General features: G+C 41.0%; 1 protein-coding gene across 5 annotated transcripts in view; it reads right to left on the bottom strand.

The window, feature by feature from the left end:
* The window catches only part of atp11a (ATPase phospholipid transporting 11A), a 168,993-nt gene that overhangs the window by 46,870 nt on the left and 109,142 nt on the right, over nt 1-12,981 (bottom strand). For all 5 annotated transcript variants that reach the window (XM_072258911.1, XM_072258912.1, XM_072258913.1 and 2 more), the window contains exons 16-21: nt 12,778-12,851; nt 12,455-12,558; nt 10,126-10,307; nt 8,701-8,952; nt 5,708-5,885; nt 4,653-4,755 (exon numbers count right to left, since the gene is read on the bottom strand). In XM_072258911.1, coding sequence (XP_072115012.1) covers nt 4,653-4,755; nt 5,708-5,885; nt 8,701-8,952; nt 10,126-10,307; nt 12,455-12,558; nt 12,778-12,851 — 893 coding nt within the window. The remainder of the gene's footprint in view (nt 1-4,652; nt 4,756-5,707; nt 5,886-8,700; nt 8,953-10,125; nt 10,308-12,454; nt 12,559-12,777; nt 12,852-12,981) is intronic.

Raw genomic sequence — 12,981 nt, 5'->3', positions numbered from 1 at the left:
GACTATATCCACCACTTTTGGTAGTCTTTTCCATTCCTTTGCATCGGTGTTTCCATACCAATCCATGATGCAACCATTCAGGATACTCCCCACTGTACATCTATAAAAGTTATCAAAGTTCTTGGTGACATTCTGAATGGACACAAACTTCTAAGAAAGTAAAAGCACTGTCATGCTTTCCTTGTGGCGACAAGTAGGTGCTGTTTCCAGGACAGAATCACTGATAGGTAAACGCCAAGGAGTTTAAAGCTACTGACCCTAACCTCCGCTGTTGCCCTAACGAGGACCTCCAGCTTCTTCTCACAGTAGTTCCCTCCTGATAGGTGCACCTGGAGGAAAATGAACAGTTGACATCTTGGGCTGAGAGCCTTAATCAGGACTGGAAAGAGAGAGAGAGCAGATGCTGGAATAAAAGTGTGTGTGTGGGGGGAGAGTCCTGTTTGACTAATACATCAGAGTTCTTTAAGGTCAGCCTGGTTGGAAGCAGAGAGGGTGTTCATCCTTGCCCGAGGTGTCAGGGATGAGGAGACAAAGTCCCCAAATAAGGGCTCAGCATTTGGGAAGGAGATGAAGAGAAACTCGTCACATAGAGGCTGGCAAATCTTTGGCGTTGTCGATTCAGCACAGCACTGTGAAGGTTCAGCCACAGAGTTCAACAGTTTCATAGATATTAGAGAAGAGTGGAGAAAATGATTCTTAGCTAAAAGATTAGGGCAGGGCTAAATGGCCAGATGGCCTTCTCCTGTTCTTAATTCTCATGATATCATACTTTAGCAATCTTAGATTAGCTGAGTAATTCTAGACAAAATTCAATTGTTTGCAGCTGCAGCCAAATTAAATTAACTACCAGAGCTGTTTCCTGTTTCTCAACAATTACACTCATGAATTGAATAAGGAAATTTTTCATTCATAGATTAATATGGCTTCTTAACTCTTGGATTTAAAGTCTGTGTTTCGGTCTCCCAAAAGGACTCCTTTTTATCGATGTAGCCACTCACAGTACAGAGTCCTTCCAAGTCTTACTACAATAACTAAATCAGCCTGAAGACACACACGTTTTAGGAACAGGTTCGTCCCCTCCACCGTCAGATTTCTGAATGGTTAATGAGCCTATGAACACTACTTCACTACTTTTGCTCTTTTACACCACTCATTTAATATTTTAATGTATGTTTCAATAGGTCAATAGGTACATTTAATGTCAGGGAAATGTATACAATATACATCCTGAAATTCTTCTCCTTCACAAACATCCACAAAAACAGAGGAGTGCCCCTAAGAATGAAAGACAGCTAAATGTTAGAACCCCAAAGCCCCCCCAACTCCCCCCACCCACACATAAGCAGTAGCAAAGCGATGATCCCCCCTTTCCACCAGCAAAAAAGCATCGACACCCCCCTCCCGACCAAGCACTCAAGCATGCAGCAAAGCATCAATAAACTTCTTATTGTAATTTGGTGTATATTTTATGTATAGCACTGTTCTGGCTGCTGTAAAACAACAAACATTATGACATTTGTCAAGATCAAAAACCTGATCTGGACCTGATGAAAATGAAGGACTTGTGTCCAAGTCAAAATGGTGAGCGATTTATAGAGGAACCTGCAGGAGGTCTTGTTCTTATGCTCCTCTGCTTTGTGTTTCATCGAAGTTTTATACCGTAGCCATACAAAACCTTTAATCAGACCGTACTTGGAGTACTGAGCGCAGTTCTGGTCACCCCATTACAGGAAGGATGTGGAAAGGGCACACAAGAGGCTTACTAGATGCTGGCTGAATTTGAGGACAGGAGCTACAAAAAAAGGTTGTACAGACTTGGGCTGGTCACCCTGGAGTGTCAGAGGCCGAGGGGAGACCCAACACAGATCTTCTAAATTATGAGATGCATAGTTAGGGTAGACAGTCAGAATCTTTTCCGCAAGATAGGAATGTCGAATGTGATAGGTCCTAGAATGCGTTACCATGGAAGTAGTGGATGCAGGCAACTTGGGGAAGTTTAAGAGGCTTTTAGATAGACACATGACTGTGAAGGGAATGGAGGGATATGGATGATGGACAGGACAATAGACAATAAGTGCAGGAGTGGGCCATTTGGCCCTTCGAGCCAGCACTGCCATTCACTCTGATCATGACTGATCATCCACAATCAGTACCCCGTTTCTGCCTTCTCCCCATATCCCTTGACTCCGCTATCATTAAGAGCTCTATCTAACTCCTTCTTGAAAGCATCTAGAGAATTGGCCTCCACTGCCTTCTGAGGCAGAGAATTCCACAGATCCACAACCCTCTGTGTGAAAAAGTTTTTCCTCAACTCCGTTCTAAATGGCCTACCCCTTATTCTCAAATTGTGGCCTCTGGTTCTGGACTCCCCCAACATTGGAAACATGTTTTCTGCCTCTAGCATGTCCAATCCCTTAATAAACTTATATATTTCAATCAGATCCCCTCTCATCCTTCTAAATTCCAGTGTATACAAGCCCAGTCGTTCCAATCCTTCAACATATGACAGCACTGCCATCCCGGGAATTAACCTCGCGAACCTCCGCTGCACTCCCTCCATAGCAAGAATGTCCTTCCTCAAATTTGGAGACCAAAGCAAGAATGTCCTTCCTCGAATTTGGAGACCAGGAGGAGGTCAGTTCGTATCAATTAGCATCATGGATTAAATGACCTACTTCAACAACAATTTTTTAAGTATTTCTACCATAGGTCTCCTTTAAGAATGGCGAAAAATGATTTAGAAGAAAAGTAGGAAAATATGCTTGAACAGAATTTCCAAACAAGCTTCAGGGGCTGAGTGATTCTTTCACGTAACATACTTAATTGTTCCAGAAAATACTTCATACTCCCCAGGAAGGTAATTTGGATCAAGAGAAGATGAGATTCTTTTTTCTTCCAAATTCCACTCATGGTTAAAACCCTTTTTCTCTTTTTGCTCATCCAATTTATGTTACTGTGAGAGATTCATCACCCAGAGTACACAGATGGCAGGAGATGACAAGCACAGTGTAGTTTAACTGCTCTGATATAACAAAGACATCAGCACTGTACTTCCCTCAGTGCAAATATCAAAAGGGCAATGCAGTGGCTACAGTGCGATTCAGTGCCCAGTTTCCCATCTCATCGACAAAAGCGTGTGGCAGTGTTTTCATCGTCGGCTATCATAGCCAAGCTATGGAAGGCTGGAACTTGATTATGATACCTGAAGAGTGGTTTTCAGGATCCACTGGGATTCTTCCGGATGAAAAACCAATAAATTTGGATGCAAGAATTTCTCTGGTTAGCTCTGTTCTGACATTAGATCCAAAATGTATGTATCAGCTAGAGGCGATGAGCAGGACCCAACTCACTCCAATCTCCCTGAATAATTGTGTCTATAAACTACAGCATGAAAACACTGTGAATAATGCACACGTGCATCCCTAACTCCTGAATGTGTTCCTCCAATTGTCACTGCTTCTGGAAATGGTTGCAAGAAGATCATATGCCACAGAAGCGATTAAAATGAATCTCATCATCTGGAAGTTGCCTTCGTCCCAATAGATTTATTTGAAGGGAACCAAGAATCATCTAACTTGTTAGCTCTGACTGCTCGCAGCAAAATTAGTAGTTCAATGGAACTTTTGCTAATAATCACCAACAATCTGAAAGGTCAAAAGTAGAATTCCCTTTCATCTAGGAAATTAACCTAGTTCACAATGGTGAATGACAATGTCCACACTCTCTTCAGATCCTTTTTGATTTTGTCACTTTAAACAGAATGATAAACAAGTTCTCACGTTGGGTAGAGAATATTAGACAAATGTGGAAAAGCATGTGGCTAAATCAGTACAATTTGTAGCCACACACATACCTAGCCAGAATATTTTTTGACATCCCATTCTCATCTCCAAAGGAGCAACATAGTTTCCTTCATTTAAAAAATGTGGTTCTTTCTTCCAAGACAATTTAAATCAGTTATATTCACTCATTCATGGGTCATGGCGACATATCTGATGTAGGTGCTGAATCAATGCATAGTTATGAAACAAATGTAAAGTACATCACACGTCAGAAATCTGAATGAAAGCAGGAAATATGATGTGTTGCTTGAAATTCCAGCACCTGCAGATCTCCTCATGCTTGCGTTTTTAAATTGTAGTCCTGACGAAGGGTCTCGGCCCGAAATGTCGACTGTACTTCTTCCTAGAGATGCTGCCTGGCGTTCACCAGCAACTTTGATGTGTGTTGCGGGAAATATGCAGCAGTTTTTAACCTGAAACATTAACTCTCATCTCTCTCTCTCTCTCTGTTACAGATGCTACCTTAGTTACTGGGTATTTGTCGGACACCAGTTTGCTGCTATCCAGACAATCCCAGGGCAACGGTTGACTACAGAATGAGTTATGCAATAGTGAAACATAATTATTAACTCAATCTTCTTCTTAAGTTTTAGAGACTGACAAGAAGGTCTTATTGACAAAAAAAGTGAGTTGAACAACAGTTTGCTGCCATAGATGCCAAAGAGTATGAAAGGAAAACTTTTAAATGATGTAGTGTTTTTGCTTTCATGTGACATTGAGACTCAGCAGCCAGACTTCTTATTGGTCACAATAAATCATTCTGGGACATTTTTTTTTAATTGTTTGGAAAAAAAGTTAAATGCACCTTACCTATTCCAACATGAGCTTCCAGTATCATACTGACATCGTTTGCACCATCACCAATTGCCAAGGTTATGGGGTGTTCTTTTGAAGCTTTTATCAGTTTAACTATCTGCAAATGAGGATTAGAACAAACCTATGTAAAAGATTGACTGGCAGTTCCTATGTAAGGCAGTAAATATAATAACGTTGAGAAATGATCCAGACTGCATCAGCCACACTAATCAACACAGATCCGCGCACTCCATTCCCCTGTGCTGGCTTCGAGACTCCAGTGCCTCCTAGTGACAAATACCAGAACCCTGTCCTGGTTAAGCTTGATTGTACCAGAACTTCCTGGCACAAACAAACTTACTCCAAAAAAAAAATCTGCATCTTAATGGAAGCAAAGCCAATGAGAGTTTCAACTTACATTAAAAATATAGATTCAGACATTTGTTTTCAAAGGCAGCCTCAGCTGAAGATGTGACACTGGCCTGTGGAACTCCGGTCGTGCTGTCCTCGGGTGAGCAGATGATTGATTACTGAGAACCAAAATCTTTTTTTGTTTGAGGTATGACTCCAGATACTGTAATGGTTTGGCTTTGATTTCCATTCAGTTATTTTATTAAGAGTTACAGGCTGCTCAGGATAAATGTGCCCTCTCCGTCCAATTACACTCACGTGACCAATTAACCTACTGTATGTGGGAGGGAGCTGCGGCACCCGGAGGAAACCCCCACGGTGACGGGGTGGACAAACAAGCAGCAGGAAATGAACCCGAGTCGCAGGCGCTGTAGTAGCGTTATGCTGACCGCTACACTACTGTGTCGGCCTCATAAGGGCACCAGACGCACCATTGTGTCAAAAGCTGCCTTGAGAGGAGGGACAGTTATTTACCTCATCTCTGGAATTCAGACCTTTTGCCGATTTTTGGACCATGACTGGAGCAAGGCCTGGTCCAGAATGGCCTTGAAGAAACTGAACTTGGCATTGAGCTTTCAAGTGCAACAGAAAAATGTACTAATCAGGTATAATTTATGGCTAATGGCACTTACATTTAGCATGTAACATTCAAGGCTAACCTGTGCTTTCTGTAGAGGTGCCATTCTGCAGCACAAAACCCCACTACAATGGCGGCATATTTCCAGGAAAATATCTTTGTAGCTGCTTGTACTGCCACTTTCTGCAGGTTTCAGGACGAGAGACAGCGTGGCCCCATCGATGATCAGACCATAATCGTGTAAATCATTCTGAGAAAATCTAAAACACAGCAGAAAATCTAAGCAGAAATTAACTATCATTTTACAAAAGGTTAAGATTTGGTTATGGTGGTGCAGCAGCTGAATTACTGAACACCAATTTCACATCTCACATAAGTAATGGAAGCCAATAGAGTTTCAAATGCATGGAGACAAACATTTATCACTCAATTTAGTCACAAAGATTCGAATGTAAAAAGGCAACTGATGAATGGAAGGAACCCTCACATTGGGCTTAATGTCACCAATCCACTCTGAGTGACTAATACTTCACTGCTTTCCTCCTAGCCCACTAATAACCTACAATAATCGAAACCATTTTCAGTGGTTCATTGAAATAGCATAGTATCACCTGCCGAGGAACCATGAATGGCTACAAGTGCTGTCTCCTTTAACATTTAACTAATCTTAGAAGTATTTGAATTCAAAAGACCGTTGCATTTTAAGATGATTAACTTAAACAAGGGGACATAATTTTAAGGTGATTGGAGGCAAGTATGTGAGGGGGTGTCAGAAGCAAGATTTTTTTTGAAACAGAGAGTGGTGGGTGCATGGAATGCGTTGCCAGGGCGACGGTAGAGGCAGATACATTAGAGACATTTATGAAACTCTTAGATAAGCGCATGGATGACAGAAAAATGGAGGGCTATTTAGCAGGGAAGGGTTAAATTGATCTTAAATTAGGTTAAAAGGTTGGCATAACGCTGTGAGTTACAGAGCTTCTACAATGCTGTACAATGCTGTATATTCTAATACATATACATTAGAAATTCTTGATGGTTTAGTGCCTGGCAGAGTTTAGGATATGGTCTTGCCTCTTCAGAGCATCTTTTCAGCTAAGGTGAGGCTTGCCATAACAGCATTACGTTGCACAAAACACCTCTACAGTGTCTTACCAAATAGGCAATCGCTGGTGATTTCACAAATGTGCCTTGGCCCTTATTAGTGTGTGTGGGCTGCTTACCACTAGTAAAAATATCTGCTACACTATCCCAAGCAAAAAAAAACTGCTGGAGGAACTCAACAGGCCAGGCAGCAACTGTGGAGACAAAGGGATAGTCAACATTTCAGGTTGAAATCGTGCATTAAAACTGTCTCTGCCTATTTTCCAACCACATCTCCCTCTTTGCCCCAGTTGTCTCCATCTTCCCATCATTCCCCTTTCACCTGATTTCACCTATCACCTGACAGCCTATTCCCCACCCCACCACCCAACTCTCATCTCATCTCCCCTCTATGCTCTCAATCCTGATGCAGGATCCTGACCCAAGACATTCACCATCCTTTGTCTCCACTGATACAGCCTGACCCACTGAGTTCCTTCAGCAATTTGCTCATCTTTGTTACAGATTATAGTATCTGCAGTCTCTCACATCTCAGTGAAATAGTAAAATCAATTTTGGGTGACCACCTCAGGCAAAGTATACCACCTTTCTTGCATCTTCAGGATTATTGGTCTACCTGGACGACCATCTATTTGCAAAGTATTAACAAATTTCACAACATACGCCAGTGATATAAAACCTGATTCTAACTCCCTTTGGCCTCTTATTCTCTGTGATGTAGAGAATGATGGATCGACACTGACTGGTGCAGTATTTCTACTTCACTTACTCACGCATATCTGCATGACTTTAGTACTTGCAACATCATTCTCCGGTGTCCAAACTAAGCATTGAAAACCTGTCGAGGGATATATTTTTGTTACTCTTCACAGAACTTATTTCCTATTTCAATTCTACTTCTCATCGTCATATTTAGTCTCTCCCTACATACATCTACAGCACTTTCAGTACCTTCTGCTGCTTACATTTTTCTGATCGTGACTACCTCACCTTTGCCATGGACAGAAATCCCTCTACAAATCCATCTCCAGCAGGCTTCTTCCATGGAGAGGTCAAACCAATGTACATCTGTAAGTTCTGTCTAGATGAACATACTTCATCTTACTTTAGACTTTAAACAATTCCTCTAAATCCAGAGTGCTGTTCTGAGAACCCAAATGGTACTGTTACATTTAGTTCTTTAAGAGATATGTGGATCATTTCCTCAAAACTCTTTCCTCACATCTTCCAGAAATAAATCATCTGCAATATCAATGGAGTTTCCTGATCAAAAAATATCCCAACATTGATTCTGATACCTATCCTTCAATTGTCTTCATAATGTCCACCTTCAATTCCTCCTCTCTCTGAATCTTCTATTTTCACTTCAGTTGGGTTAACATTGATTAACCCAGGGATCTATAGGTCCCATAACTGAACCTTCTCTCATGCTATCATACAAGGACTTTGTTCCATTCTTCCGATTTCCATTCATATATTAAACTTGTGCCACCTTTCACACTAATGTAACAATATATTTTTTTCTCATATCCAAGTCTCCACTCCACTCCTGATGACCGTATCCATTCCAATTCAGGAACTATTGCTTCTTTCCAAAACCCTGAGTGGGTTTGCCTTTCAAACACCTTGCATGCGCCACCCTCTGCCATTTCTGACATGTATATACAACGCCAATGCTTAACACATCTCCTTTCCTCTCATCTTTCTCAAGGAAGAACTTACTGCCCTACTTTCTGCAAGGTTCCACCAAAAGTTATGAGATACACCAATTGTGGTTTAACTGATGTTCTGGACAAATTGATTTTCGCTTCATCCAGTTACTCTACCTTTTAACAGAACCAAAATGAAGTCATGTTTCAAATAGGGGAAAAACACTAAATTACAAATTTTAAGATAATAAATTATTAGGTTTTCTTACAATAGAAAGGTTTAAAATGTGATCACAGTCCAATTATTAACTTTAATGCCCACCCTGAATAACTGTCTCTCCGCAAAGTATCACTTTGTCTCAGAATTGTTCTACTCAAATCAAAGAGCACATCATGTAAATTTTGCTCTTCTATTCGTTTAGTTGTCAACTCAAAGAGTTCTGTAGTTCTTCTGAAAAGCTTGCATGCATAGCATGTGGCTGCAGCCGTTTCCATCTTGTCTCCTGTGAGAACCCAGACTTTTATTCCAGCCTTTTGCAAAGCTTCTACAGTCTCAGCAGTCTTGTCTTGCAGTCTGAAACAGATCATATTAAACAATTTCTGACTGCTTAAAAAATCGGAACAGATTCAACATCATCCTATAGCTCCATTTACTGCAACATAACCAAAAGATGGCTAAAGATTAAAACATGCACACAAATTCTTTGATAATGAACATCCGGGCCGAGATATTTCCCTTGGATGGCTTCCATGATATGTAAGAAATTAATCAGGGATTTTATGGTATATATTTTTCCCTTTGCTTTTGCTTCTTCAGGGAATTACATGCCACCGCTATGTCTTCTGCACGTGCCTGCTTCTGTTAAAGGATGCACATGTGCGCCGGGATGTAAAGGGGAAGTGATGATGGGAGAGATAGTAATGGAAGAGTTGAGAGTAAATTAAGTAACCATAATGCTTCAGTCAGCATTAATCTTCTCATGCTCTTCATTGTTGCATTGCAAATTCAAACAATTGCTTTTGAAATGTATTTATTTAATATTAGGTAAATGGAACTATAGCTCATGGCAAATCCTTGGCTTGCTGCCTCATAGCCAGACTTGAATATTCTGCAATGCACGCAGCTCAAGGCAACCTGTGCTGGAGGAATTCTTATTGCCTGTCACGGACAGAGTGGAAATTGCAGAGGTTGGAGAGGGGACTACAATATCAACCGTGGAGAGAAGGGAAGATGGGGGTGGAAGAGAAAAAAGGAGCAAAATGGGAGAGGATCACAAGGAAGAGCAGGTGTGAGGTTCACGGGCAGAGTCAATATCTGGGTGCTGGTGGGGAAGACTGAGGGTGACAAATGACCTGGGAATAGCCTAAGTGAATTTGCAATAAAAATTGTGATGAGTTTGGATGTTGTGGAAAGTGGGGGGAGGGGGGCGCGAGGTTAAAGCCATCTACCAGGAAAAAGATGGTCATTCTTACACTATAGCAGCAGCCCCAGTAAAGCCAGACTTTAAAAAAACAAATGCCTTCCTATCTACAAGTGTACTTACGCATTTTGTGTTCGTGGTATCAAAGAAATATTGAAAGCCAATTGGTGTGTGCATGTTTGAGCCAGCAAATCTCAACCTAAGCCAGGCCTGCAAATGATCCCAAGTTTACACATGTGGATTCCCCTTTCTATTTGAATGAAATTAGCTGAATCTACAACAATTTCGGTTCTAATTGGATGTACATATATGCATCTCTGACTGACCTGTCCTCCACTGCTGTTGCTCCCAGTAAATTAAAGTCCCTTTCAACCACATCGTAAGCTTCAGCAAGCTTCTTGTCCCTGTCCTGGAGGGAGAGCTTTGCATTCTGGAGGAGTGTGTGAACCTCTTCATACTTTTCACAGCTAAGAACTTTGTACGCCACACATAATGTTCGCAGTCCTTCCTAAAATGATTAAAATTCCATTCAATTCTGCAACAGTTCTGGTGCAAACAAGAGAGAATAGATTCTGCGCATGTTACAGCATTAAAGCACCCCACAAATATTTAACGTCTGCAATTATTTAAACACCTTTAACATCTAGAAGCAACCTTCAGCTTAACATTTTTGGTCAGTTTTGTTAATTTTGATCGTAACATCAAGTTCCTCATCGTGAAATCTTGCAACATTTTGGATATTGAAAATAAAATGTAAATAAAACACAAGGATATGGTTGGTTGGAGTAATACAATACATCAGAGATGAGTTTGGATCATTTTCAGACTGCTGAAGATCATACTTCCAGAGAGCAAGATGTTTCTCTGCACTCCCAAGACACTCATAAATGATAAAGTGCAATCTTCACTTAGAGTGAACTTGCTGCTGTTAACATTTGGCTGTGATATTTGCTGGGCATTAGAACTGAGAAAAAAATCATTTCTGGACTATTAGTCTTCACAAATGGCATCCTTGCCATTGGACATCAGTCAATGTTGACTTGAAGAAACTTTTAGAGTTTTTTTTGAAGAGGAAGGTAAAAAGGTAGATGAGGGCAGGGCAGTGGATGTTGTCTATCTGAACTTTAACAAGGCCTTCAACATGGTTGGCTGGTCTGCAAGATTGGTTTTAGGTTAGGAATCCGGAGAAAGCTAATTAGATTGATTCAAAACTGGTTTGGAAGTAGGAAACAGAAAATGGAGCTTGAAGGTTGTTTCTTGGAATGGAAGCCAGTCCCTGTAGCACTAGCCATCAGTGTTGGGATCCTTGTTGATCTTTACTTATATAAATAATTCGGGTGCCAATGCACAAAACTTGATTACTATGTTTGTGGGTGACACAAAATTGGGTGGTGTTACTGATAGTGAAGGAAGTTATGATAGATTGCAAGTGATTCTTGATCATTTAGGGAACTGGGCCAAGGAGTGGCAAATGGATTTCAATACAGATGAGTGTGAAATAACGCATTGTGGAAAGTCAAAACAACATAGGAATGGTAGGGAGTGTAATGGAACAGAGTGACTTATGAGTACTAATGCGTGTTAATTGAAAACGGTGGCACAGATAGACCTGGAGGGTTACGATAGTATGTTGCAGTTATAAGTGTTGTTGAGGCTTCACTTAAAGTACCATGTACAGCTTGTGTCATGTTGTTAGAGGAAAGATGTGGTTAAACTGCAAAGAGTACAAAAAGGATTTACGAAGATTTTATGAAACGAGAAGGACTTGATTATAGGGAGAGTTTGGGCAGGTTAGGTCTTCATCCCTTGGAATGTCGGAGAATGAGGGGACAATCTTATAGAAATGTTTGAAGTTATGAGAGGCATAGATAAGGTGGATGCCAGGGTAGGGGTGTACAAAAACTAGGGGCGTTTATTTAGGGTGAAAGGGAAAGATTTAAAAGGGACTTTTCCATGAAGAGGGTGGTGATTATATGGAACAAGCTGCCAGAAGAAGTGGTTGAGAAAGGTACAAAAGTATCATTTAAGAAGTGTTTGGATAGGTACAGGAGGGGCAGGGCATAGAGAAACATGGACTAAACACAATTTATGGTTGCCAAATCTAAGTATCAGTTTGGAACAAATGAAGATGATGGAAGCGGTGAGAATTACATTTGTGAAATTAATGCATTATTCCATAAGGACACAGGCTGTAACCAACAGGGTAGAGCAAAGAATTTTCTTCAAATCAAACCCAAAATGTGGAAGCTTGATATTACAGCAACACCAATATTGCGGTAGCAGATGCAATGATAGAAAGCGGATGCAGTTGATCCCAGAATTGCACATAACACTTTCTACCAGAGACTATAGACCTAGGAAGAATGACATCGGAATGACTGTCTGCCATATACTGGTTCGTCACAATGGCAGCAACCATAATCTCCTTCTCCCCGCACCTTCCCTGCAACATTCTGCAGATATAGATATCTAGAAGCTCAGGATTGCCGTCTTTCCAATACAGCACCAACAATACACAAACCCGACTGAGCCAAAGCTGAATCTTCTCTTCAATGTCCACATTTTAACCTGGAAGGTTAAGCTAGACAAAGTAGGTCTATGTTAGAAGTCCCAATACAAGACACATCAGAATGGTGCAGTACTGCCCTGACGTACCACTGCATTACGTTGTACTCGCTGCTGTACCAGCTCGAGCTTCCCCTCCTTTACCCGGGGAAAAATGGACGAGTCTGCTCCTTTACAGAACAGTATTATTTCTCCTGGTTAAAGACAATAACGTAAAAATTATTGAAGTACACAAAGACAGGCTGAAATACTCATGGGCACAGATGATCAACAGTGGATTTTGAAAAGGCAGGTTAGACACTGAATTTACCGAAACAAGTTTCCAAAATAAACACTAAAAGTCTCCTACAGAATAGCATAGACTGTATAACATAGGCTTCCTGATGCATTTACATTCCATCTAATCCACTCACCCGAATTTGATCGAACGATGACGCTCATCCTCCGTCTCACAGAGTCGAAGTTCAATATCTCGAGCAATTCATACCTTGGGAAGATAAAGTGGTAAATAGGTTTATTATTGTCACAATTACTAAGGTACAGCGAAAAGCTGAGAGTACAGCACTGGGCTGAGCATGCACGGCCAGCCTCAGCAGCGACACCTAACGGAGCAAAAG

Source organism: Mobula birostris, chromosome 5, assembly GCF_030028105.1.
Source record: "Mobula birostris isolate sMobBir1 chromosome 5, sMobBir1.hap1, whole genome shotgun sequence".
NCBI classification, from domain to species: Eukaryota; Metazoa; Chordata; class Chondrichthyes; order Myliobatiformes; family Myliobatidae; genus Mobula; species Mobula birostris.
Note: the sequence above shows the minus strand (reverse complement) of the source record. Positions and strands in the feature narration are given on the sequence as shown.